Here is a 27,237-nt window from a genome sequence, read left to right on the forward strand (position 1 = left end):
AAATGGACAGATACATTGCTTATATATATTGAACCAACAAATCATAAACAAAATAAACACAAACCTTAAAAACCACCTGGGATTAAATATTTCCAAATAAAAAAATTAAATAACGACCGGAAATAGCATGCCCATGGCTTTAGTCATCATTTATCAGGCCAAAAGCGGGTCACAGTGTTAGACAAAAAACAAAAAAATTTTTTTTTGGTATGCTAGCTTGGCTATGTGTCTGTTTTTTTAGTTTTTCAGGTTTTCCTCTGATAAGTTCCCCCAAACCCTCCCCCCTCCTTTTCTTTTCTTCTTAAAACCAACCCCCCCACCACCCCCACCCCCCAACCCCACAACCAACCCACCCCACACCCCCCCCCCCCCCTCCTGCTCCCTTCCTCTCCTCCCCCCCTGCCACCACCGCCAGAGAAAAAGATTATAATCAGAACTTTTGAACAAATAATATACAACATTATTGCTATTGAAAACCACATCAAAAAAAAACCTAAAATGTTTATAAAAAATTATAATAACAGAAAAAAAAAAATAAAAAAAAAAAAAAAAAAAATTTTTTAATATGTTCAATGTTTGTTGACATACATCCTACGTCCACAGCATCTCGGTGTGCCAGTGCAGTCTTGTGTCAGGAGGAGGTGGGTGTTGGTGAGGAAAGGCTATTATTTACACTCTTAGTGCGTGTGTTTTGCGTTTCTCTCCTCTTCTGTTTTTTGGAAAAAAAAAAAAAAAAAAAAAAAGAAAAAGAGAGCGAAAAATGTATGGCATAAGTAGAAAGAGAAACAAACACAAAACATAAGGTCAACCGCAATAGAGGAAAACAAAATTAAATTAAAGTCACTGACCAAGTTAAAAGTTGTATCCCAAAATACTGAATAGTGTACAAGTGGAAAAAAACCCAAATAAAAAAAAAAAAAGTATAGCAGTAGTTGGAGAAGATGGCAAAAGGCTCTTTTTTCATTAAAAAACTCAAAATGTGGTGTTGCACCGGTGCGTATGTCTGTACTTTCCTTAAATAGGCATGAAACTCGGAGACAGATGTGATTAGACTTTAAATGCCAGGAGCCAAGGAGCATTTAATTGTGCGCTCAACAAAAGATCAGTGTTTCCACCCTTCTGTCCTTTCAGAAAAGATGCACAGATGGACCGACCCGGATTGAAGTTCAAGCATTGCATGGTGGTTTATCTCTTGGGTGTGGCCAGACAAGGAAGTATGAAACGAGAGGATATTTGGATTTATGGTGTCTGTTCTTCACTTGTTAGAGGGATATAGTGAGATCTTGATTCCGTGTATAACATTTAATGTTCTACAAAAAAGTTGTAGAATTAATTTTCTGGGTAGGGCGTTAAAAATACTTCGATTCATCAATGCAAACGGCTTGGATACTTTTTGCTTGGCAATATTTGACATATTTTTTTTAATTTTGGCCTTACTTTTGTGCTTTCAAAAAGGTTGCATCTGCGCAAACAAAGCAGGAAAATTGTGGTGTCTTCTCTTCCATCCTAAAATGTCATAATACAAAATGAAAAAGCAATATTTCCTGTCCATGGTCTTCACTTGCTTAAAATAAAATCTCCTCTGAATCTCAGGATCAAGCTCTCCCTCTTCACCAGTTTTTGGGCCTGTGGGGCAAGTTCTCTTCCAAAGACCTATACCGTGGCCAGCACCTATATCCACTCGCAGCTTCTATCACCACAGCAAGTTCAACATCGCGCCCGAGACACAGGAAAGCATGTGGCAAGCGCAGCCTAGTGGCGAAAACAGCGCCTCCTTGCAGATCTTGTTATAAAGAGCTAGAGGGATGCTTTTCGCCCAGGATGATGGCTACGGCGATTCACATATATGTGACAAGTGGCAAATTAAGACAGTGTGTAAGCTGTGGCCAGGTGCTCTCTCAGAAACTAAGGTACAAAACTAGTTCATGAAAAAACTACGCAATGAACACAAACACGGATTGACTTTTTTTTGAGCCATTTGGCAAAACATGTACCATCTTTCTTAAGCCCGACACATAGCAGACACTCATGCGTGTCAACCCCTCGCCGTGTTGAATGATTCTCCTGGCTGGATTGAAACAGATGCCAACCTCCAAATAATGTACTCCTGCACTTCTAGACAAATTTTTTCCCGCCAAAAACTTCTGCCGCATCAGGAAGATAACGACGTCTGGTGGCAAAATGGAATGATTTATATGTAAGGACCTAGAGCAACGGAGACCGGTACAGATGTTCGGGAGGAAAACGGGTTTTAAAAAGTTATGGGCTTGGGTATTTTCCTACCAAATTAGTCACGAAAAATGAGCATCCTTACACCCTCTTGACCGCGTATACTCCCGAAAACCAATAAGCTTTTCATTCACACGCACCAATATTAATCATTGCATCGACCACGTCAGCCTGGTCCCGTCTAGCCTTCTTAAAAGCAAACGAACTTATCCGATCTAGTTTCCACACACACGCGTTCAGAAAGTATGCACTAGCGGTACCCGAATTATTTGTGTAAGTTCTGGAGTGATGATTAAGTACTAGCGATGTATTATTCATGACTATCTTGGTAGAGCTCGTACCGTTCACTTTCACCTTTAAATCTAAATAATCGAAGTTTCGGCATTAATGCGAATCGAAGCTCCGAATTCTGATGCCCTAATAAGAAGCAATAGCATCGAAAACCTGCTCGAATCCTGAGGTTCTTAACATTACCCAGCCCTAGTTTCTGGTTACCTGCGAGTGTTACAAAACAATTTTGTTTACCGCTTTTAAACCACATCTGGATCCAGCTTCTAGTTTTGTATTACACCTTTTTAAAAGAGCCAGTCGGCCATCAGTTGAAGCCCTGCTAGTTTTTACTATGTCGAGGCTGAAAACTAAAGGCAGTCATGCCTTTTATTTGATCTTACCATCCTGCATCTTCATTATCGTTGCTTTTATCTCATATAAATCATTTGAGTCTTTGTCATACACTACATAATTCCAGCACTCCCTGTGAGCTGGACTGCTTCTGGGAGTCTTCCAATTTGCCATGTGGTAGAGGGAGAATCGCAACAGAAGGTGAACCTTAATTGCTGTTATTGTGCCAGGACTCCTCCTGGCCTATATTTGATTATTCAGACCAGGCCTATCTCATTACCACTGTTGTATAAGTACGGCAAATGATAGGGGTTCATTACATGAAGAATTTGGGATTTTGTCAGCGCCAGTCTGTTTGTGACTGTACACATGTAGCCCCTATTTCCCTCATTAACTATTGCAGCCTGAGCTTGTGTGGCCATCAGTGTAACTCAGCCTGGCCTTGATCCAGACCAAAGATAATCCCCAAACTCATCCAAGCTGAGATGAGAAACGAACCATCCTAAATGGTGACTGAAAACCTTTATGAGGAAAATGGGTATCGTCCTGCAGGCTAGAACACCAGCATATATTTAGTGAGTGCGTTTTCAGTTGTGCTTTGGCTTTCGCTTAAAGTGTAGAAGTAGAAATCCTGGGAATGTAACGCACTCCTCTAGTCTTTGGTAATCAACATATTGTGGAGCAGTGTATAGGTCTGCCGCAGAGAGCCGAATAATCTCAATACGAGAGTTGAACGGACGTTCAGTAGCACGTTGATGTGAGTTCCCTTTCAAAGATGTGTGTCTTTGTACATGAACTACTTAAATTATGCTTCTCTTTTCAGCTCAAACAGTATACATTTAATAGGAATCATTTGTACTCAATCACAACATCAGTAGAGAAGGGATGTTTTAGAAATCCCTGCACTTAACTCTGAAAGATCAGATTGGGAGGCAAGGTTGTTTCTCAACACATCATTCCACTAATGATTGCAGGTGAGAGAGGTGGGTGAAGTTACGCAGGGTAAGGAAGTGGAGCAATTTGCTTTGATGTAAAAAACGGTCTGCAAATTGCGAAACAAGTGGACAGTATCTGTGCAACAGTGAAGTTGGACATTGTCACTGTTGAATTAAATAACGCTAAAAAAGATTTCTACTGGCAGTTTGTTTGTTTGTTTGAAGTTCTGGCAACAGTTACTTTCTGTTCCAAAGGCATCTGTAGTTATAAAAGGCTCATTCTTAGGTAACAAAAACATAAGGTTTGCTATATTCAGGTGAACATGCGTACAAATATTACATTCTATTTCTGTCAATAGACCCTTCTAAATGTTACACACTGGACCTTTAACAGCAAGGTATAATCTTCATTCACTATGTCACTGACAGTGTTCCCTCTTCTTTCCACAGATATCATTGACAAGAGTGAACTGAAGCCGTTCTTCGAGAGCAACTGTTCTCAGATTTATTTTATCTTCTATGAAAATTTCATTACACTGGAAAGCAATTTAAAACAGAAAGGTGAGTACAAGCTCTGTTTTTTTCCTTGTTTGTGAACCCAGCACTCACTAGTTGACCCTCACCCTCAATTGTGGTTCAATAATTAACCCTCTACCTGCTCTCTATGGTAAGTGTTGAAGGCTTATCTCCCTCTGCACCACACTTACAGAGCAATGAACATAAGCCCATAGAGAGGCAATTTCTTCAGTTTCCAGTATAACTCTATATGTTGAGTCTAACTTCCACACCATTGGAGGTAGGGAGATTAAGTCCCAGTGGGAGTATGCTCTCATGGTAACACAAGTTCCTTCTGAATAAGTGTTCACGAAATGGCCTTTATTATTGTTACATTATAGATGAGGCTAATGCAGTATAGCTCCCAGCTATGTGTTTAAAAGTACTTTCCTTGTGTTTCAGGGAACAAATCTCAAAGGGAGGAGCTGGACTCTATCCTCTTTATTTTTGAAGTAAGTGATTTGTTTTTTTCTGTGTTGCTGTCTATATGTCTGATTTCCACCGATAGCTGCTACAGCCTCAACCTGTTTACTGCTCAACTCTGGGGTGGGACCATTGTTTCCATGGTGCCATACTGCATCCCTGTCTACTTCCTGAGTTTGCCTCAGATAGCCTAGAAATCAATTGGAAATTGTTCGTAAAAAGCCTTTCCTCAAACCTTTTCCAGCCTGTGATAGGTTGTGGGAGAGCTTTCAGTTCATGTCTTGTTTTTAAAACCTAGGTGTGCATGCAAATCAGGGGAGGTATGTCTTGTGTCCGTGCGCGTGCAACGCATTGTTGCCTCTATGGCTCCTCCCTCTGTTTTTCTGAACACTCTTATGTTGCACATGCAGGTTAAAGTCCCTTACCTTGTTCTCCCACCTGACTGCTAAGGCAGCTCCAGTTTCCAATACAAACAGTCAGCTCTCCAGTTACATTTGCTCAGGGCAGGGCTGTAAGGATGGCAGCAGATGAAAAAAAAAATGGAGGGCAGTCTGCTTGTCCCTCTTTATACAGTATGCCTTGTCCTAGTTTTCCTGCTCACCTGGGACCACTGTGCAGGAGTGTTCCTTGCATTATGTCTGACATAGAGAGGAACATTGTTAGGGGGATTTAAGTGTAACTTTGGATTGAGGCCCACTGACCAATTCATTTGTTTATCACTGTAGCATCAGGCCAGACAGTGCTGTTGTCTGTCTTTATCTATGAATTCCTAATCCTAATATGGATTCCTGCTGGTAAGGCATGTCTTGTACAACTTGGATTCCATTTTTATGTTATCACATTACATCTTTTTGGTTCTGTCTGGGTGATGATTTATGTACGTATTATTACATTTTAGTGCTTATAAGTATCTTGTTAGTCTGCTCATTCAGGTTGGCAATATTTTCTTTTTTTCATTACCACTGGAGCTCCTAATCTGTTTAAGAAACTAATTGACTACATTTCCCTCCAGTTTTCTTCACTCCCTCCCTGCTTGCCCGTCCGCACACATCCAGTCATCTAACCTGTAAATAAAGCCTGGATTCATGCCTACTACATATTTATGGAGTCATCTTTTCAAAAAGAACTAACATTGAAAGCAGCTTAACCCTCATTTGTCCCCTTTTAGCCCCTTCCTGTGACGACGTGTGCTTTTACCCATGCACTGAGAAGATAAGCTTGCTTTGAGTGCTGTGTACAGGACAGATACAGGGTCGCTTTGATCCTGAGCTCCGCTTCACTCTGCAGACTTTCTCTTTAAGGCATATTATATTAGGCAAATGTGATTGTGAATATATCAATGGATACATTTGTCCTCACAAACATGCACTACTAATATTTATCATGTTATCCCAGAGGTTATATTATGTAACACAGGGACATGACAAATGCGGTAAAAGATTAACTAATACATTATTTCGAGGCAAGGGAATTGTGTATCCAACAAGCACAGCCATGCATAGCCTATGCTGAATTGAAATTGTCATTTTTATCATAAACCCAATTTCTCAGGACAGGATGGTGTTTGTTGTAAATGTGTATCATTTGTTTTAGTCAACCAACCAAAACATAAGCCCTAGTAGCCCTTGTTCAAACAGCCTCAGAGTGGTGTGTAGAGTAAGCTATGAATGGATAATGGCTGGGACAAAAGCCATTTTGTACTTTGCAACACACTGTAATGCCGACCGACAGGTTAAGAAGAACAACACAGCTCAATATTGCTGCCCTGCTTATTCTGTGTGAGAATTTCCCTGGAAAGCCACAGTTATATCCCCGTTACTCTCCAGGCACATGGGAAATATAGTCCTTCTCACTCTCCATCACCTGAGTCCCTCTTTGCATTCAAATTTGGCTGACCTATACAGTGCATGTCTCCAATGTGTGTGTGTTTGCTTTGAGCTCGCTATGTGGGGATTACTTTGCTGTCATGATGAGGTATGTGACCCCTTTTTCCGTGGGTAGCTGTGGGGGAGTAGGATCCCCGACACTGAGCCCGTTTGAGTAATGGATATCTAGAGGGGGTAATCTTTTGTCCCTCCCCCTAAACTCTGCTGGAACACCCCACCCCCACCGCCCCCAGCAGCCATCGCCATTCCCTTCCAGGATCTCTTTGTGTCTGCTGCCATGAAGGGAGCGACCATGACAGCATACGATGCTGCACCAGAGCTGACAGAGATGAGAAACTTGATCTCTGTGAGAATGTCTCTCCTAATCATCTATATCACATATTGTCCTAATATTGTTGTACTGTAGGCTTAGGTCCTAGCTCCTAGCTCCTTACACATAAAACCAGAGTTGACCAACATATTCACTCTGAACCTTTTGTAACCTTTAATTTAGTATTGAACTGTTAGTATCATCACAAAAAAGGTCCTTGTTTTTTTTAATTTTTATTAGAGGTTCGGCTCTCACTCACCCCCAAATCATCACTGGTGCTTACTAACTGTTTTTGTAGAAATTGCATAATGAGTTTAGTGGAGACCTGTGTGTAATCAAGGTGTACAGAGTGTAAGTTAAACACTAGTAGATGGAACTGCTTGTTAGTCAATACCCTGATAATAGCTTGTGAAGACAAAGGAACATTCAAACAAACTTAACAACAAGGCCAGTGAAAACAATATGGAAAAGTTTTCAAGGTGCTGCATACTCCTCAAACTATGATAATGTTGTGGCGCCCGGATAGCTCACCTGGTAGCTGGCGCCCCATGTATGAAGGCTGAGTCCTTGCTGCAGCGGCCACAGGTTTGAGTCTGACCTGTGGCCCTTTGCTGCGTGTCGTCCCCCTCTCTCCCTCTACCCCCTTTCCTGTCTATCTAGTAGGGGATCTATCTATCTAATAAAGGGAACCCCCCACCCCCTCAAAAAATCATAGAGAATGGAAAGAATATTGTGTAGCTGTAAATCTGTGTAGAAAGGCCATGCTCAGAATTTGAGCGTGAGATGGGTAAAAGTAAAAAGACGGACCCCAGAGGCCTATGACGGTTCTGAGAGAGCCACAGTCTGTGACTGAAGTGGGAGTCCTTGAGGGGGAGTGCATGGTTCAGTTTCCATGATAATTTATTTATTTTTTTTAGGTGTGTAATGATAAGTATTCATGTGTTTACTAAGATAGTTTTAGAGAATCAGTTCTAAGCAATTGTGTGAGACAGTGTTGTCTAATATTGTATTAGAGTCTAGATGTCTTCTTTCTAATCACTCTCTCGTGTTGCATCTGGCAACTGCACAGATAATTTGCAAGCAAATGTAAGTACGTAGGGAGAAAGATACAGAAAAAATGTTGTAGACGGACACCAATTATACAGAGTGTGTTTGTGTAATTCAAGGAATGAAACCAGGCGAGACCTGTCACAAGACCATATTCTCAGGCCTTAAGGGACTCCAGTTTGTTACTCCCGTATGACTGTAGTTGACCGCTTACTGTCTGAAAGCGGTTCAATCCTGGTGCCACTGAGGTTGTGGGACAGGTTAAGGGACAGCTCTGGGACCAACAAAACTCAGAGGGAAGTCTGTGCGTATCCACTTTCTGTCCAGGATGTGACCTCAACCATGACCCGTAGTCTGTCATCCGGACCTGACTCAGCATTCTGAATTCCCCATATCATCCTCTCTGTAGAAGCCCTTCATCTAGATTTGACTTTTTGTGTTGCCTTAAATGGGTAATTATGCTTATTATATCTAGTAAAACTTATTTTTGATGCATATGGGTGAATTTAATTCAGCTCAGCTGCATCAATTGTTGTTTGTAGAAGACGAGAAGCTTTTGACTGATTTACCTTCATATAACCAGAAAGGGTCACTTGAGATTGAAATCTAAGGGTTGTCCTGGTCTGAATGACAGAACAGTTATCCTCAGAAACCAAAACAGAACATAAGCACTAAGCAGAGGAATACAGACATGGGGGAAAAAAGATCGCCTAAAGCAAGATGTTGCTATTTCATTCCAAACAATTACATTTGCCCAGTTAAACTAGAACCTTAACATTCACAAACGAAGACCAATTAAGGAGGAATGAGGCATATTATTGTTCACCTGCCATAGCTCATGGCAAACAAAGGATTGATTATGACTTGTTCATTTAAATGCCACACTGAAATGCACCAGTTAAGCGCTGTGTATGTAATGAATGAATGAATGAATGAATGGTCAGTAATTAGTAAGTTGGTAATTAATAACAGTGTCACTCTGTGTCATGAACACAATCAACAGTTTTGTTCTGTCTGGTGTAATGACATCATATTCCTCTTGATGTACATCTTAGGTTGAATCACTCATACTCTCCTTTACATGTTGGCTAATATGTTGCTGAAAAATTAACCCAGGGCCATTTAGCTAAGTGATTTCTTTTCCTCGCTCGCTCCTTCCTCTTTATGCAGTCTGAGATATGACTGATAGTTCACCAGCAGGGGTTATTAGTTAATGCATAAATGCAAATTTACTAAGTGTAGCTTCAGTCTGCACATGGGACAAGCTGAATAAATGAATGCAGATGTCTGAGGCTATGTTTTAACCTGCTCTTATGTTTAGCCTTCAAATATGTGCTGCTTTAAAGTTCTGCTGCACATTTTATAGATAACTATATTTTCACTTTGTTAACATGTAAAACATGTAATGTAGCTTTCTTCCTTTGTCCTAAACTATTCATGCTTAATCATGAAAATAATATAAAAATGGTCTTAGAGGAAGCCTGCTGCAACTTGGCTTTCACTTAAAGCAAAGAGGAAAACCTGGCAGCTGAGTTAACTGGCAGTTGGAGACCTAAGAAGGAGTTGGATTGCACTCTGCTGCTGCCACCCACTGGCTACAGAGGAGAATGAAAACATCTTTGTCATTTGTTCATAGATAAGCTATTTTGGTGGTTGATTCGAAAATAATACTCTTTTTAATAAATACCTGCTTCAAATGATATTATATTTTCAGGTCATATGAGAAATGACATCTTAAATTTACCAAGACCTTTTACCAACAAATAATCAGGGCAAGCTACGAAATTTGGTTAGCATGTAAATAAGCAGTCTGGTTTGGTCTACACTGTTTACATTAACCTTCCAAAGCATTTTAAACAAAGCAGGTGTGTAACTGACGTTTTTCTCGCTCTGTACATGAGGCCTACAAGTGATTTTAACATTATGGTTTCATTGTCTTTGTAGGCCAAAATATGTTATGCTGTAACGCAAAGATAATACTCATTAACTTTATTTCACATTATTCCCTACTACACTATTTACTGTGTCGTACGAGCTTTTTGTGAGTTTTGTGATTGACATACCGCTCATATTCTGATGCCTGTGTGTACATCTTGTGTAAGAAGGTTTGCTGTATGTTAGGTTACTGCTTTGTCTCTCTTGAGATTTCATTGTTCTCCAAGTTGTATCAACCTGAACAATATGTAAACGACTACATTTCCTCCGCATGTCTGTAGCTGCTGTCAAAAAGCCCTTGTACACCACCTCTTGGAGAAGTGTATTCTGTGCCATGTTCAGGCCCTGGGACTGGAAATCTAAGTGCGGATCATGTAAATGTGTTAAGGCAGTAGTTGTACCATAGTAATGCCCCCATCGTTATGCTGGAGTATGGCTGCAGATTAGAGTAACTCCACCAACCCTCAGTCCAGCAGACTTGGCATTCGCCTCATATCAGCCAGTAAATTCCTCATTGTTGCGCCCGCCATTCCAGCTCCACAGGGAGTCTTTCTGAGCTAGCTTCTCCATCTCATTCCCACTCTCCCATCCTGGTGCTCTGTAAGGAGAGAGAATGACAGTGTTATTGTGTCTGCTCGCGCACACACACACACACACACAGGGAAAGGCTTAAGCAGGCTACCCTGCTGTGTTACCGCCTAGCATAATGCGTCTGCTGCCCCAAGGAGACAGAGTGAAGGAGGCCAGTACAGAGCCTGTACTGAGATGTAATAATCCCATGCGGGATCAATAGTGAGGTGCAGCCACACGCCTGTACACGCATACCATCACGTCTGTGGATCAGAGAGAAATGGAACAGCACAGATAGTTATCCAGCACCCCCTTTAAGTGATGTATGTCTTTCAGTATCTCCGCTGTCACTGATAATGACAGGGATTTAGTCTCAGAGGACAAGAAGGGAAAGTTAAAGATGGAGGATGACAATGGAAGAAGGAAGTTGTTGACAAACTGAGACACTTAAAGCATGAGATGAGTCTGGACCACCACAGCTTGCATAATGTGGACAGCACAGGTCAAATCATATGCCATCTTTCAGAGCAATTCTAATGTGGTAATAGGAGGTTTTTACAACAGAAAGTGATTGGTCGGTTGTCTACAACAATAGAAACAAGCCAACTAATAATTTTATTATGTAAAAATGACACAAACTTTTGTTGGGTATAATTTGAAAATGTGAAATGTCTTTTTATATAGCAACCTAACATTTGTATCCACTCATAGTTCATCTACTTCAGGTTATGATTAAATCATTTTATCTACAGCCTTAGCTGTATGGCTTATAAGCAGCTTCAATTTTCTCCCTTGCCATAACATAATGCTCTATAGTCTCTGAAGTTTTCGCTCACACTCATATTTTTGACTTTACATCTGTGGCAGAAGTGGACTTAATCTTTGTAGTTCTTTCATGCACATTTTCCCGCATCCTCTGTATCCTTCTCTTGCTTGTTCTCTCACTCTCCAGGGCAGATGACCTATTTATCATGCTGGCCAGAGTTGGTTGTCTGGTTGAGTGGGTCAGAGCTGCATACGTAAAGCAGTAAAGGATAGACTTGACCTCTACATTGCAATCATGAAGTCTTATTGGGTCAGTGATTAGGATTTGATGAGAAGTGAGCCATTGGGGCATCAGTTGTTCACAGTGCACTGATTATTAACTAGCCATGCATGCACGCGCGCACACATCTGCCGCCCCCCTGGCCTTTTTTTCATCCCTCCAGAGGGACCCAGTTAACCTGTCGCTGCATTCAAGAATAATGATAGGCTGCTGAAAGGTTAGGGCGCTCTAATTGAGTTGTAAAGCGGTTGTTGGGGAGGTGATGACATTTCGCAGTGCTGTCCTGTGTCAGAGGGATCTGCAGACATGCTAGGCCAAGTGGAGGGAAAGGGCAAGGACACTGCATTCCTTAAGTGTATACGCCTTTTTCAAAACTGTGCCACTCTGCAAAACAAAGTCAGTTGTCCACCATCTTTTATTTTACGATCAAATAAAGATAATAGGCTGCAATTAACACATGTTTCCATTACTGTTTAATCTACCAATTATTTTCTTGATTCATGGCATCCTCAAATGTCTAGCTTTGTCCGACCAACAGCCCAAAACCCATATATATTGAAATTTACTATCATGAAACAATAATAAAAACAAAACGCACAATGCAAAAAAACTGTTTTAATGATTTACCAACAGTTCGACATGACACATGATATTGAAGGACAAAACAGCTCATCAGACATTATATAGAAAAGACACAGGTGTGCTCTATCATGAGGAGGCGTGTCCACAATGACATTTGCATGTTGTAGAGGAGGAGCAAAAAGCTGCCTATTACAAAAACATCTCTATGTAAATATTAAAACAACCTGCAACAGATGGATGTTTTCCATTTTTGCATACAATTAATTCATCTTCTGTTGATCGACTAATTGAATAATTGTTTCAGCTCTAAAATAAGAAAGCTTAACATCACTTAAGTAAAGCCTGGAGCTTGCCAGTACTCAGTTTAGTGGAGGAAAGGGGCCCTACTGGGTAACCTAATGCAACTATTATGCTATTGCTATTACTGAAATGTACCAAATAACCACTTACTAAACCTAATCATAACTTTTTCCTTCTTTTTTTTTCATCAGAAAATTCTACAACATCTGCCTGAGAAAATCTACAACCGATGGCAGTTTCACAGTATAGGTATGTATTGGTAACAGTTTTCACCGTATGAAATACTTGCACTACCTTGAATGCTAAGCTTTGTCTCTATGTTACACCTGACAGGTAGTTACATACTGTGTATATGTCTTCCCTCCCTATGCTTCTGTAACCTTTAAAATACACTTTTGGAGAAAAAATGTCACCACAACCATGCTAAGCCTTCCAAAATGAAGAGAAAATAATTAGTCTTAGAAGGGGATGTAAATGGGAAATGCAAATGAGCACTTCATTTGAAATGCAAATAAGTAATTGAATTATGCTGGCATGATTTCAGTCCCACACAAAAAAAAGAAAATCCTTGCAGGAAGCGATAACCCCAATTATAACTGTTGTTTGTCAGCCGTTGGCAGCAGGAGTCCAGGTCTAGATCACTGTTGCAGATTGGCCTTCCCCTCTGGCTTGTAATTCCAAATATCAAGACTCATCTGGCTTTGGATGCCCCAGACAAATTCACCTTTTTTGTCAGTCATTGGACAACAAATCCTCACAGGTTTAAGTCTGCCTCTTGGCCTTTTCCTGGACTCGCATAGAATTTTCTTCGACACTCATCAGTTCATGTGTCACTGGTCAAGATGCTGTGCTGTGACTATGTACTTCTTTGTAGAACGTGTGGTGGTAGCTGGAGAGCTTTTCACCATACCAGAGTTTTAATTGAATTCCAAAGATAACTTTTTCTTTCGCATAATTTTTTATCACATTCTATGTTCAGTAGCATTGCTGAAAGGATTTTTACCGCTCTGGGACATTTGACACAGACCATCAAAAGCTGAAGAAAATCCTTACACCTTTTATCATCCTCTGTCTGCTTCTAATTCCTTCAGTCCTGATCCCAAAACACGTGAAAGGATTTCTTTACACCTTTATGTGTCCAACATAGAAACATTATTGATTTAACCTGATGAGAAGAGAATAATAAAAGTGCCAGAGAAAGACACTTAGAAAAGAACTCACCAAATTCTTCATGGCTACCACTGAAATATGTCTGGGTCGAATAACACAGTTAAGAACTAGTATAAGAACTAGCCAGAATCTTTCTCACATCCCACAAGGACTTCATAAGAACAGTGCTGTATGCAGGCTGTCAAGAGTATGTATGTAACACACACACACACAGAAAGAGACCTCTTCCGCCCAAGGTATTTAGCAATCAGAGCAATGTCTCATTTGATTACAGTGGAACCAGATTGCCTTCACAAATGCATGTCGCTGCCAACTGATGTTAATTTTCATCAGGAAAATCTGAAGCCTCGCCACTCTCCCCACTATTTTGTCAGAACCACCCATCAAGGTCACTTTGTCTCAGTGGAGATGAAAAGCAGGCCCCTCCCTGTCAGCTTTGTGCCGTTTTATACTTGTGGCGTAGGGACCTTAAAACAAAAGTTTTTGACAATTGCGCTTTTTTTCGTTCTTCCAGGTTCTATTCTGAAAAAGCTTTTACACACTGGAAATTCATTCAAGGTAAGTGCTGTTTTCATTGGCACAAAATATAGAAACAAATCACTATCTTCCAGCCACGTGATACACTATATTGCCAATAAAACTGTTAAAGTCACATTTAGCTTTAAAGATGATTAGAGTTAGCCTCTTTTAATGTGTCAATCTCCTCCTGTCTAGATCCGCTGTGAGGGGATCCGTCTCTTCCTGCTGTGGCTGCAGGCCCTGAGGGACAACTGTGCTGAGGAGCAGTTCCTTATCTTTGCCTGTCTGGTGCCAGGATTCCCTGCTGTGCCCTCCTCCAGAGGGCCCTGCACCCTTGACACCATCATTTACAACCCCTTCTCCAACCCGCCTGATGGTGAATATTCATGTCTCTGCATGTGTGAATTTATAAAGACATGGATTCTGAGACATTCATAGAGCCTGTGTTGTGAAAAACATACTAAACTGATATCGGATTGTGTAGGTTTTTAGGGGAGAATTCTTTTGCCTAAATTTAACTTACGGCCTTTATATTTGTCGATCTGAGCAGCCAAGGTGGTGCCTGAGGAGATTACCCCACTTGTTCCGGCTGTGGTCGGAGAAAAGGTTGCAGATGACCAGACCTGTTACATCCTCGAAACCCTGCTCAAGTACTTGGTCATCCAGGTAATAACTATATGCTAATGCTAGGAAAAAACTACAAAGCCATTTTTCCATATTATGCTTTTTTTTGTTTGATGTCACTTTTGAATGCTTTATTCTCTTGTCCTCGCTAGTTTTAGACCAGTTGATACAATTGAAATGATTTAATCCATAATTTATAACAGTTTGTTAGTTAGTACCCTCTTAGGAGCAGTCTTAGTAAATATAAAATTCCTCACCTGTGTATGGAAAATATCCCACCCATGTATATTTTGGTTACACAGTGTATGTGTTGTCATGGCCATGGTTTGTTGGTGTGAGTGCTTCGTTTGGTAATCCCTGTCTTGTACAACAATACGATGGAAAACTTAAGTACACAGTCAGTTGTTAAGTGTATAAAGTTAGTCTGTTATTCTTAACCTAGCTCAAAACATTTCCTTCTATAGACTTTTTGTTAGAGAAACCTTCAAACTATTGTGTTGCAAACAATATACTGTCACTATCTGAGCTATGCTGGAACCATCTCCTCTTCATGTAGCCTGACCTTGTCTGCCTTTGTGCTCTGTCTGCCAGGCATCCAGTTTAGAATGGAAGAACAAAGAGAACCAGGACACAGGCTTCAGGTTTCTGTTCACCCTTTTCAAGAAGTACTACCTTCCACATCTATTCCCCTCCTTCACTAAGCTTACAAATCTCTACAAGCCTTTATTAGGTAAGCTGACATATATCATATAAGATATACAGTATATTTGCCTTCATACTGAAGCCTAAATTTGATTCATACAGCCTGGGCTCTGCACAAAATAAGTGACTTTGCCAAAGGTGTGATGGCAAAGTCGGTATACTTTATACTACAGGTAGGAGCTTTTGAAGTACAGCAAGCTACCCTTTTCAAGTTACTTTGCTAATCCTATAATGTTAATTTATAGTATACCCTCAGCTCCTTGAATTCAAGTGCTGAGTGGAGGCTTTCATTTATAAAACTGCTCATAATTAAAATGTGAGTTTTAAAAAATGCAGTAACTATTTAGGTCAAGTAGTAACTACAAAAACAAATCTGTTTACAAGAAAGAATGATGTCTCGTGTGCTGCTGTGAATATAATATCAATATTATAAATAATATTTTGTTCAATGTCAAAGTTTAGTGGTTGAGTGAGCAAATTTTGATTCAGCTGGAAAAACTGAACACCTTCCACAGCAGGAGCTGACATTTAATATATCTCTCTCTTTTCTCTTTTCCTCTTCTCTTTTTGTCCTTATTTTAAAACCCTCCCTCTGTCACCATCCTTTACTCTTCCTACCACTGCATTGCTCAATTAGACCTCCCCCACCACAGACCAAAACCCTTGTATGTGCCAGTGACGCGGAACAATGAGAGCACCTTCTGCACCAGGGACCAGTACCTGGCACCCCGTGTGGCCTTCATCACCTGGCTGGTCACCTTTTTCCTGGAGAAGAAGTATGTCAGCAGTGCTGCTGCAGTGCAGAGCGCCAAGAACGGCACTGAGGTCATTCCCAAACTCATCCAGGTGAGCAGGACAGTTCCATTGTGTTGATTTCTCATACTGCCATTGAGAATAAAGGAGGTAGGCTGTTATTATGTATGTATGCAGCAAAGCCCCTGTGCACTTGTATCTGTATAAAGACACATGTTTTTGAGAAAATATTCACACATATTAATAATTAATCCTTTAAATTACCATTGTACACATTACATGTTGCTCACATTTTTTGCAGTGAAATGTGTCATAGTGAATGTATGTCATGACAGTAGCAAACCTGTAGAATAACAGATCAAAAAAATACTTCACTCATGGATGTTCCGCAGTGCAAATATATTTGTTATTTATCTTTACACATAAGTGTTTAAAATTATATAGTGGGATTTATTTTTTGTCTTTACATGACAGTAAATAAAGTGACAGTAATCATGGGAAGTGAATGCAAAATTAATGCAAAATGAATGTTATTATGATTACACGCAGGTGAAAATCATTTGACAGTAATGACAAATACAGTAGCTCATTGTCCATAAAACTGGCCATAAAGATAAGGAATTTCTAGTCAATAAGACTGTAGCGACCAATTATTTAACTGTGCGGAGGCAGCCCTATAGCATACTAAGAGACTCACATTTCTCTTTGTGTCTCTGTGGTGCCCAGACTGTCACTGCAGGCAGTAGCAGCCAGGAGAAGGAGAAGGATAAGACATCAGATGGGGATACGAACGGGCCAGCGGGGGAGCCTGAGAAGAGCCACTCCAACAGCAGCACGCTGTCAGATCGACGGCCCAGCGATTCCAGTTTGTGTAGCATTGAGGAGGAGCACCGCTATGTCTATGACATGGTGCATGCCATCCTGCTGTCCACCAGGGACAATGTGAATTTTGTCAACGAGGTCTTCCACCAGGTACAGTGAATGACCAAGCAATATTTCTTCATTTTACGTTGTAAAGATTAATTACATTGCAGGTATTGTATAGTTTTCATTTTGGGTCATGATTAGAATACAAACGGTGCTGACGCTCTGATACTATGTACTATGTTGCCCTCTGCTGGCCGTATGTTAGCATAACTTAAAGGTCTTTCTTATTACAAGGCTACATTTTAAAACCATTCATAACACTGTAATAAATTAAATTAAAAAGTCTATTTTTTCCCTCTTAAGGCCTTCCTGCTGCCCTCCTGCGAGGCATCAGCAACCAGGAAGGTGATCAAAGTTTATAGGAAGTGGATCCTGCAGGAGAAGCCCAACTTCATGACAGAGCCTGACACACCTACACAGAGAGATGAAGTGGATGACAGCTCTGAACAGACACTCAGCTCAGAGACTAACAGCATGCATGCACAGGTGCAACCTCTGATACAGAAATACCAAATAAAATAGATTATATAAATCAATCATAAATACTTTTGATTGGTTTTCGTCGAGTAAAAAGTGTAGCCAATACATTTTATTTGTACACTGATCAGGACACACATCACAACAGTACACTTTTTAAGTGCTTTTATTTAATCTCTATTCAGGACTAAGTTGAGTTTTACATTTGTAGCAATTAGAAATATATATTTAAATATATTTGTTAAAGCCTGTATAATCCTAACTTCAGTTTGGCTGAAATTATATGATTACAAAACATACTCTCCTATAAATCACATCATAAACCGAAACACACACAATGGGGGTCTCAAAACAGATGTAGATAAAGTGGTAGATAAGATAAGACCATAGGATGTTTATTCTTAATAAACATACTAACTCTTTTCTATCATGACGTCAGTGTTAGTCTTAATATCTTGGATTATGTCTACTGAACAATTGAATTGCCTTCCAGACGTTACAGAGTCATGGTCACAGACGGTCGTCCAGCTGGGGGAGGACTTACTCATTTAGCAGCGCCATCAGTCGGGGCTTTCTCACTGAGGAGCAGAACAGGGACGTCAAGGCTGGTATCCAGCCCACGCTACAGGTCTGTCTCTGTGTTCAGAGATGTGTTTTTATCCTGAGTTCACAGCATTTAGTGCTTAGAATCTGCAATACTTGTCTGTCTTTACTGTTTTCTTACTTACTTTGTCTTTATATTTTGCTGTTTGCTCAACTTTACTCTGTCTTCATATGTGTAGGTATTCCTGACCAACTCATCCAATGTGTTCATGTTGGAGCCATGCCAGGATGTACCTAAACTCCTGGACAACCAGGTTGAGGTGTGCAAGGGTGTTCTCAGCATCTACCGGCACATGATCATGGAGCACACAATGAATACACAGACATGGTTAGTGACATATTCAAATACACATGGAAGTTATTCCTTTATGGTTCTAACATTTCTTTTACCTTTTTTTTTTTTTGTTGACACTGTGTTTATTTACTGTCTGTGTTCTCCAGGGAGCAGATGCTGCAGGTACTGCTAAGGATCACAGAGGCAGTGATGAAGAGGCCACAGGAAAACCAAAGAAAAGACAGCTTTGCTGAAAGTTTAGCATCTATACTTTTTAGGGTATGTCATCATACCTACTCTCAATACTCTATAACTCCAATACAGTGTAATTACAGAGAATTGAATGTACATAATTCTATTTGCTTTTTTAGTAACCACCACAATTTTTGCTCAGCAACCTGTATGTACTGAGTACTGAGAGTGTGTCTTGGATGGATTGATAGTTGACAAAAACACAAAGAGACACTATACCAAATTAGATGTATCAGTGTGAGAATCCTGCTGTCACATCTTATCAGGGGCTGGGGTTCATTGATGTAACCCTGTCTGTCCATGCTAATTTAGCTTTTCTTGTCTCATCTTGCATTCAGACCATCATTGTGGCGTGGGTGCGAGCCAACCTGTGTGTATTTATCTCCCGGGAGCTATGGGACGAGCTGCTGGCAGTGCTGTCCTCTCTTACCTGCTGGGAGGAGCTGGTGACAGAGTGGGCCAGCATCATGGACTCACTGACGGCTGTGCTGGCACGCTCCGTTTATGGCCTGGATATGGCCAACCTGCCTCTGGACAAACTCAGCGAACAGAAAGAGAAAAAGCAGAGAGGACGTGGTGAGGGGGAGAACAGGGGGAAAAATGTGAATTGGGATCGCTAGAATTTGGGTAAAAAAGGTTTGAAACTGACTTAATTCTGGCGGTGGTTACTTTAGAGTTGAGCCTTATTTTTTCTTACATTTGACTTCATTTTGACATTAAAAAGTCATGTCTGTTAATCAGTGACTTAATGTTCTAAAACAAAAAAAGAGATGTCCAAAGGGGGAAGAATACCTTTTATAAGCACTGTATTCCTCATGTTGAGTTTTACAAAACCTCTACCCAAAGTAACTGAGTTAAAATAACATTTGTGAAGTCTTTAAATTTCTAAGTTGACATGCATTTTTAGTGCTGACATTTAGTCCATTGATTAATCAGCCACCAGAAGATTAATAAACGCCAATTTTATAATCAATTAATTGATTCTGTCATTTAAAAAAAGAAAAGCTGAATATCATCTTTTCCAGCTTTCTAAATGTGCATTTTTACCTGTTTCGTGTAATTGTTAATTAAAATACCTTTTGGGTATTTTACTGTCTGCTAAACAAAACACCTCTGACATATAAACTGCCCACCTGCCATCCATCAATGGGCCCTCCTGTCTGCTAGAGTGTGTTTTTTGATACTACCACTAGTGGTCACCAAAGTCAAAAATATTCAAATCCTACACATCAGAGTTTTAAATGTGCACTTCACAATGAGCTTATGCTTGTTAATACCCACACTACTTGCTAATTTAAGGAAATGGGCAATTACACATTGATGTTGACAACTACTACATCAGTGTGTGCAGTGTTATATTCAAATGACAAGTTTTTAAAGCCTAACATACCATACCCATAATTATCCTTTAAGGTACTCTTAAAGCCACTGAACTGTCTTGCATGTCAGTGGAGGTTGGTGGTGCTAAATCCATCAAATGTATTTGATTTAATAATTCATGTACCCTGACACCTCAGTAATGAGCAAGTGTTGTTCTCTGCATGTCAGGAGTGATCCAGGACTCCCAAAAGGCAGCAGCAGTGGCACGTTCCTTTTCACTAAGTTGGAGGAACCAAGGCGAACAGGGCGGGCCAGGAATTCAGGAGCCCATGAGGATTCGCTCCGCCACTACGTCAGGAGCTCCTGGTGTAGAGAAAGCCCTTAACAACGTCCGACAGAAGGCCTCTGGTAAGTACCTGTAATAATAGTGGTAACAGTATGGTTGCTGTATGTTACTATACCATCAAATGACATAGTGTCTTTAATTAGAGCCTCTGCGTGTAAGTACTATTCTATATCCATGCTGTATTCATCTTCTGGCTTTGTGTGAGTCAACAACAGAGTGCTGATAAGCTTCTGGAGCACAGCCTCAGACCACAGGGTTTATCAGACGTATTGACTGCGTGTGAAAGCCTTCAGACAGGTCCATGTGTATGCTAGCCCAGGTGTTGTTGAAAGGCCCAGCACCAAAGACAAAGAGGCCAGCAGATGGCCACCATTGTTCCCCTCACATGTCACTGGCCAATGTCAACATGTTTCCATGTCAGCTCGATTGCAGGCATACAGCACAATCCCCCCGACGGCATGTCAAAGGCCAGCTTTGGACACTCATTGTCATTAGCTCAATTCAGACACCGCAAACACCCCTTATCTGATGGGAGTATGGCAGGCTAATTATAAGTTGAGCTGGAAGGCAGTAGAGTAGTAACTAGCTGCAGTGCCTGTCTTCCGTGTCTTAATTTTGTCTAGACAGAATATCTTAATGTGGGGGATAAAAGACAGAGACGATCGCTTTTCGTTTCCTGGCCTTCCGCCCCTCCAATTACCACCAATGTACTAAAATGACGAGCTTGTTGAGCTAGGAGCAGATGTATTTCTGCCTGAAGGATGAAGTCTTAGAAGGGGTGCGTGTGTGTGCCTGTGTGTGTACTGACGCATCTATTATGTGTCTCGTGTGCATATTAATGCACCTATTCTCTTAGTCTGTTTGTTTGTATCTGCATGCAAGCAAAGATGGACATTAAACACTACGGCTTCAAATTCCCTTCCCTTTCTTTGGCCTAATTGGATTTCTCCCACATTGATCTTCAAAGGCCCGACAGCCCTCCTCCCTACTCCTCAAGAGAAGGCCCACACATCAATTGCACGGCAGTTTTTGATAGTTTCATTAAGAGTGTAATTAATGCTCATTAATATGCATAAATGGGAAGCAGTGGTGGGCTGTAGCGGAGACGATGTATCTTTCTCACTGAAAGGCATAATTAAAGTGTGCTGAAAGCAGAGAATAGAACTGTCCTCTTTTATTGCTCTCTTTGAGATTAAGCCTGAAGTGCTATTCAGATACAATGGCAATGCCTCGGCATTGACAACTGTCAAAACTTGGCTGTACTCATGCATGCAAATACAAACTAATATTGTTCTGAGATCTTCTCTTGATAATGGAGAAAAGGGCTGGATATTTCATTATGGTACTCATTAAGACTTTACAACTACAGAGACCCAGTTGAACCAGCTCTGGTTATCAGGTATACCTTTACTGATTTTTGTCTAAATTGTAATGTCATAAGATAATATCATTTAGACGAAATTAGATAAAGTGTTGTAGGTTTGGCTTGTACACAATAAATTCTTTTTCTGGCATTTTTCTCTCAAAATTAGATTTCAACAAACACTGAATTGATCATATCCAGGTCAAACTCTGGTTCTGCTGTGCTCTATTTACTCTGCATTCTGATCAGGAATGTTTCTATTAATTGAAGTACTTTTATAGCGCTCTGTACTTTGCTATTATTGAACACTGTCTTCTTCCCTTTAACTCGTTTCTCTTTCCACTGTCTTTCTTCTTCCTCCTCTTCTTTCTTTTTCCTTGATGGAAGCTAAGCGAAGCCAGTCCATCAGCAACTGTGTTCATCTATACGAGGCATTGCCCACTACTAAAAGCGTTCCTATGCTGCTCCACACTGTGAGCTCTTTCTTGCCTGGTATCTCTTCTGGTAATTCTGCTTGCTCTCACAGACTCTCAGGTAAAGTGTATTCTGAGAGCTGCATGTGTTTGTGTGTATGTGACATCGTCCTGCCTTTTCATCTATCTATCACTATCTTTCATATGGTGCCCGGAAGACAATTTTATGTTTTAACAGGAACTTAAGACTGTTTTGTGGTTATCGAAAAATGTAAAAATCTTTAGGGCAGCCCTGCAATGTGTAGAAATAGTATAATATAACAAGAATACGTCTGCATCAACACTGCATGTGTGCATGTCCTAATTTCTCGTCATGTTCCCCTAAATGTGTCAAATATTGACCTATACCGTGTCTTCAAATCCCTAAAAATACAAAAATGGTATATCTTGGCATGTTTATATTTGAAGGTTTGTGTTATAGCTTTCTGCTGATCATCTGGCTCTGCCTAACAATATGTATCTTCTTTTCCCCTTCCTGTTAGATGTGGAGGAGTGTCAGCTGTCCGAATGTGGGGGAGAGGAGGAGCTAGGAGGCGGAGATAGCCCTCTGCCACGTAGCAGCAGCACCTCAGACATCACCCAACAAATGTCTGACACTTTACCAGGTATATACAGACACAAACTTGATTTTAATCCCCCTCATGTTTCACCTTTGATCCTGACTGAAATTACACCCTTCGCCTTTTAGTGCCATTGTATTAAGAAGAGATTTAGCTGAGCTATATGTAAGTTATCAGGTAACTCGATGAAAAGGGCCATTTGCTAGTTGCCATTTTGTTAATTCCACCCTTTACAATTGAATGGATTTCAATACAATTGCAGTAAATATATCTTTGTTAAGCCTTTTCTGTTTATTTATTATTATTATTTTAACATTGGGTCACATTAAAAGTGTTTAGGCCATAGTTACTGGTGGTGGAATAGACTTGGGTCTAGGATCTGAGGAATACAGGATACAAGGATACAATATTCTACTTTTTTTTTTTGTTTAGATGTGACATCAACATTTAATATGAATTTCTGCATTTCTTTATTAGGGTGATTGAAGAACCAGGGTGTATTCTTAGATGGATTTTGTTGCATTTTTCTTTTTAATCTGTTGCATTAGTTTATATGACAGGGGCAATGCTCAAAAATCAACAGAAGTAAAAGAATTGTAAATGAGCCAGAGTTACCCTTGAAGACTAATTTTCATCTATTTTCTGGCCAGATTTTAAAAAGGTGCTCTAGAAATTATTTTTACCTATCTAATTAAACTCAAAGACATAAAAAAGCATTTATTGTTTTACCCTCAAGACTCATTTTATTTTTGTTTTTATATGTAATCATAATATCCCCTGTTGCACTTCAGCCCAGAAGAGAGAGTACTCCCCTACTTCCTGTGGCTCTGATAGCAGGACCTCGGAGGGGAGGAGAGAGAGCAATGAGCCACCAGTGGTGAGAGGAATCATCCTGTACTATAGTATTATGTCAAAATAATGAAGTAAGATTTGTCCATATAAGTATCTCTTCTTTGAATGTTTGTTTCTGTACTTGTAGATCCTCATCCGGCGGAGCAGCAGTCCAGCTGAGACAGAGTGCAATGCTGAGGGACACACAAACTACACAAGACCCAAGCTCAGAGAGAAAAGTGATTGCATCACTTATTATTTCTTTAAAATAATAATCACTGGGATATCTGTGTAGCTTTGTTTTAATGTACATTATGTGATCCACATGAAGAAACTGCTGTTTTTAAATTTAAAATTAATCAGTTTAATCAAACACTGAAGTATCAAATAAAGCCTTTACATGAATTAATATTTTTCCTTAGATAGCCAGTACCTTCCATCTCATCCTTCTCTGTATTAAACTTATCCACCTCATTCACCCAATCCACCTAGGTGAAAGTATAAGCAGTGAGACGTCCAACGGCTACCTCAATGAAGCTGAGGTTACCTGGCAGGCCTTTGATGAGGAGGCTGATACTCAGTCCACACAGTCAGCCCACATGGATGTGACGACCGACCCCCAGAGCCAGGGGAGTCTGCTGCTCAGCCATAATGAGGCTCTAGCAGGTATTGGAAACTAATAAGAACTCACCCTGAGCACCTAAAACAGTTCACCCTGTATTTATTTTAGATGTCTAGATGTATTTTACAATGTAGTACAATCAATGAATTAGAAAAAAACAAACTCTTAGTTCTTTGCCTAGCAGACAAAGAAGATGCAATATAGAAGCTATTGGGGACAGTTAGAGGGAGTTGGCCAATGGTAAATGTAGATACTGTCTTTTCCCTGACTTTTCTGTCAGTTAAATAATTTTACAATATTGTCTAATTTAAACAAAAACAAATCTCACAGTACAATCCTTTATAAACATTCAGCACAGTGGAAAACTTAGTTGAAGGAGTTCAGCAGTTCTGCAGGTTCATTTGAGGTGTGTTATATCTGGGGTGTTTGCCTCTTTTGACCTCACTCTTGATGGATTAGTCATAACCAGATACAGTGACCCAGTAAGGGAACTTGACCTGCTTGTCAGTATCTGCTCCAGTATCTCTGTGGCTAAGCCATTTAATCTTTCTATTTGTGCATTGTGAAGGTTATGAATGGAAAGTGGACCGTGGTTTGATTCAGACAGATGATGTTATATGTGATATTTGTGATTTTATATATTATATATAAAAACATGATATTCCCTCTGCTTTAAACCCTACAGCTTTTAGTTTACTCGTCACCACTCTGCCCCTCCCACCCTTGTACGTGAACTTCTGTCTGTCTTGTCCTACATTGTGACCATCATGAAGTTGTCACTCTTCCTTTGTCCCTGTGCTCCCTTCCTCAAATCCAATTTTATCCCTTTCCCCTTGTCGTTTTTAGGTCCCGAGTGTGCCCTCCCTCCCCACTCTGCACCCCCGTCCTACCACAACCACTACCACTACCCCCAGAACCCGCCCGCCTCACCAGCCCTGCTGGTGCACACAGAGTGCCCAAGGGACTGCCCCCTGGACGACACCATGCATCAGTCTGTCTTACACATGCCACACCACTTGGGTACTGCTCCCCAGCTGCTACTCATCATATAGACCATAGAGTCCTCATTTACCATTGACTCTCTATATCTATATTTTTCAGCCTTACCTTGGCTTCCTTTTCGTATATTACAATTATCCATATATTTTTTTTTTGTTTTGTTTTTCTCATTCTCCCACACAGCAGATCATATTCAATTATTCACTTTCATACATTAAATTACTTTTTATGGAACCAAACATGCATTCCTATATATCTCTGCGAAATCTTTCATTCAAGAATCACCTCAGATCTGCTAGACACCATCCATTTCTGTGTCCTTTCCAGGCCTGAACTCCCTCTACTCGCCATCATTCGCTACTGCCCACTAGGTGGCACTGTCCTCCCACAATTCAACCTGACTTCATTCGGATGATGCATGTGCCTGTTTCCCAAAAGTGTTTCAGTGCTTTGATCAGTTTCAGTGAAGAAAGATCTTAGTGCTTGGATACATTTGGGAAAATATACAGGGAGACTAAGGATTTGGTCAACAACTGCTCAAACAATGACAGGAAGGCTTTGAGGGTTTATTGATCTTTTTTGTATCACAAAGAAGTCTCAAAGACTCAAAGAATATTATAAAAGACGCTCTGCAGCTGTTTACTAAATCCCATATCCTCTATGAAATTAAATTTGGTTCACTTTGTATTAGGTACCGGCAGCCACCAATATACGTGTTACCAAATAAGTTATTCTCTAACCCAAACCAACCCAAACTCTCTCTCTCTCTCTCTCTCTCTGGCCATGCAGACAGTAGTGAGTGTTTGGCAGATGATGTCAGCATTATTGCGGGTGGGACCCTTACTGGTTGGCATGCCGATTCGGCCTTCGTCTTGTGGAGGAGGATTTTGGGAATCCTGGGAGATGTCAACAGCATCCGTTGCCCCAAAATCCATGCCAAGGTCTTCACCTATCTTTATGAGCTTTGGCACAAGCTTGCTAAGGTAAGATAGAGAGGCAAAAGCCACCAACATATTATGCTTTTTATTCTATATAAATTATATATAAATTCTATATATCTGCTTGCAGATCCGGGACAATCTCGGGATCAGTGTGGACAACCAGTCTTCTCCTCCACAGCCTGCCTTTATCCCTCCTATTCGAATGCTGGCCTCCTGGCTCTTCAGGGTATTAATAACACATACAACAGTCACAATGATTAAATACTTTAAGGCATAAAATAAAAAATGTGGGACAAAAAACAACCAACAATTTGAGGATTAGTTTATTAGGTATACAGCATGCCGAATAAATAATAATTTCTTATTTAGCATCTGATAGCCACTGTCATGTCCTAAAAATAATAATACAGCGTTGTCATTGAACACTATAGTTATTTCCCTTGTTCCAAGTTCATCGATATGTTTGGCTGTTGTAAGCAATATGCGGTAGGTGTTTCCTCAGGAGAGTTCTCTAATGCTCATAAGGACATCTGATTACATGTCCAACAGCAGCAACAAGTAATAAAGAGGACTTAATGTTTAGCTTTAGCAATGGCAGACATTATGACTAAACAAACTAATTAGCAGTATATAATTGTACCGTTTCAGCAAAACCATAAAAATGTTGCATATTTAAGTCAAACTCATTAAATGCACATTGGTTGCAGCATAATAGATGTTAAACATCTCAGCTCCTCATATACTGACCTCAGCGTCTCCCTCCCCTCCACAGGCCACTATGCTGCCCGCTGAGTACAAGGCTGGCAAGCTGCAGGCCTACAAGCTGATCTGTGAGATGATGACCAGGCACCAGGATGTGCTCCCCAATAGCGATTTCTTGGTGCACCTCTATCACATCATGCACAAGGGCGTCACCAGCAACGACCAGGTACAGCCAGCAGGTGGCAACTACAGTTATTGCTGCCAGTTGTTCAGCTTTTCTTACCACCAGATGGCGCACTAGTCCAGCTCATGTGTTGTTTATGCATTGGTCCTGTTTAAAA

General features: G+C 40.5%; 1 protein-coding gene across 5 annotated transcripts in view; it reads left to right on the plus strand.

Moving 5' to 3' along the window:
* The window catches only part of ralgapa2 (Ral GTPase activating protein catalytic subunit alpha 2), an 88,689-nt gene that overhangs the window by 13,373 nt on the left and 48,079 nt on the right, over window positions 1–27,237 (plus strand). For 3 of the 5 annotated variants that reach the window (XM_035674610.1, XM_035674611.1, XM_035674613.1), the window contains exons 2-25: window positions 4,236–4,346; window positions 4,743–4,792; window positions 12,630–12,687; window positions 14,123–14,166; window positions 14,323–14,503; window positions 14,678–14,793; window positions 15,343–15,481; window positions 16,091–16,299; window positions 16,933–17,178; window positions 17,437–17,619; window positions 18,104–18,238; window positions 18,393–18,541; window positions 18,655–18,766; window positions 19,078–19,315; window positions 20,288–20,467; window positions 22,156–22,302; window positions 22,724–22,846; window positions 23,593–23,678; window positions 23,781–23,871; window positions 24,125–24,298; window positions 25,101–25,274; window positions 26,043–26,236; window positions 26,322–26,420; window positions 26,967–27,122. In XM_035674610.1, the coding sequence (XP_035530503.1) occupies window positions 4,236–4,346; window positions 4,743–4,792; window positions 12,630–12,687; window positions 14,123–14,166; window positions 14,323–14,503; window positions 14,678–14,793; window positions 15,343–15,481; window positions 16,091–16,299; window positions 16,933–17,178; window positions 17,437–17,619; window positions 18,104–18,238; window positions 18,393–18,541; window positions 18,655–18,766; window positions 19,078–19,315; window positions 20,288–20,467; window positions 22,156–22,302; window positions 22,724–22,846; window positions 23,593–23,678; window positions 23,781–23,871; window positions 24,125–24,298; window positions 25,101–25,274; window positions 26,043–26,236; window positions 26,322–26,420; window positions 26,967–27,122 (3,395 nt within the window). The remainder of the gene's footprint in view (window positions 1–4,235; window positions 4,347–4,742; window positions 4,793–12,629; window positions 12,688–14,122; window positions 14,167–14,322; window positions 14,504–14,677; window positions 14,794–15,342; window positions 15,482–16,090; window positions 16,300–16,932; window positions 17,179–17,436; window positions 17,620–18,103; window positions 18,239–18,392; window positions 18,542–18,654; window positions 18,767–19,077; window positions 19,316–20,287; window positions 20,468–22,155; window positions 22,303–22,723; window positions 22,847–23,592; window positions 23,679–23,780; window positions 23,872–24,124; window positions 24,299–25,100; window positions 25,275–26,042; window positions 26,237–26,321; window positions 26,421–26,966; window positions 27,123–27,237) is intronic. The other 2 variants (XM_035674612.1, XM_035674614.1) reach the window with 1 other exon arrangement.

This window comes from Morone saxatilis, unplaced genomic scaffold (genome assembly GCF_004916995.1).
Source record: "Morone saxatilis isolate NCDOM2014 unplaced genomic scaffold, NCSU_SB_2.0 Contig3, whole genome shotgun sequence".
Taxonomy (NCBI): Eukaryota; Metazoa; Chordata; class Actinopteri; family Moronidae; genus Morone; species Morone saxatilis.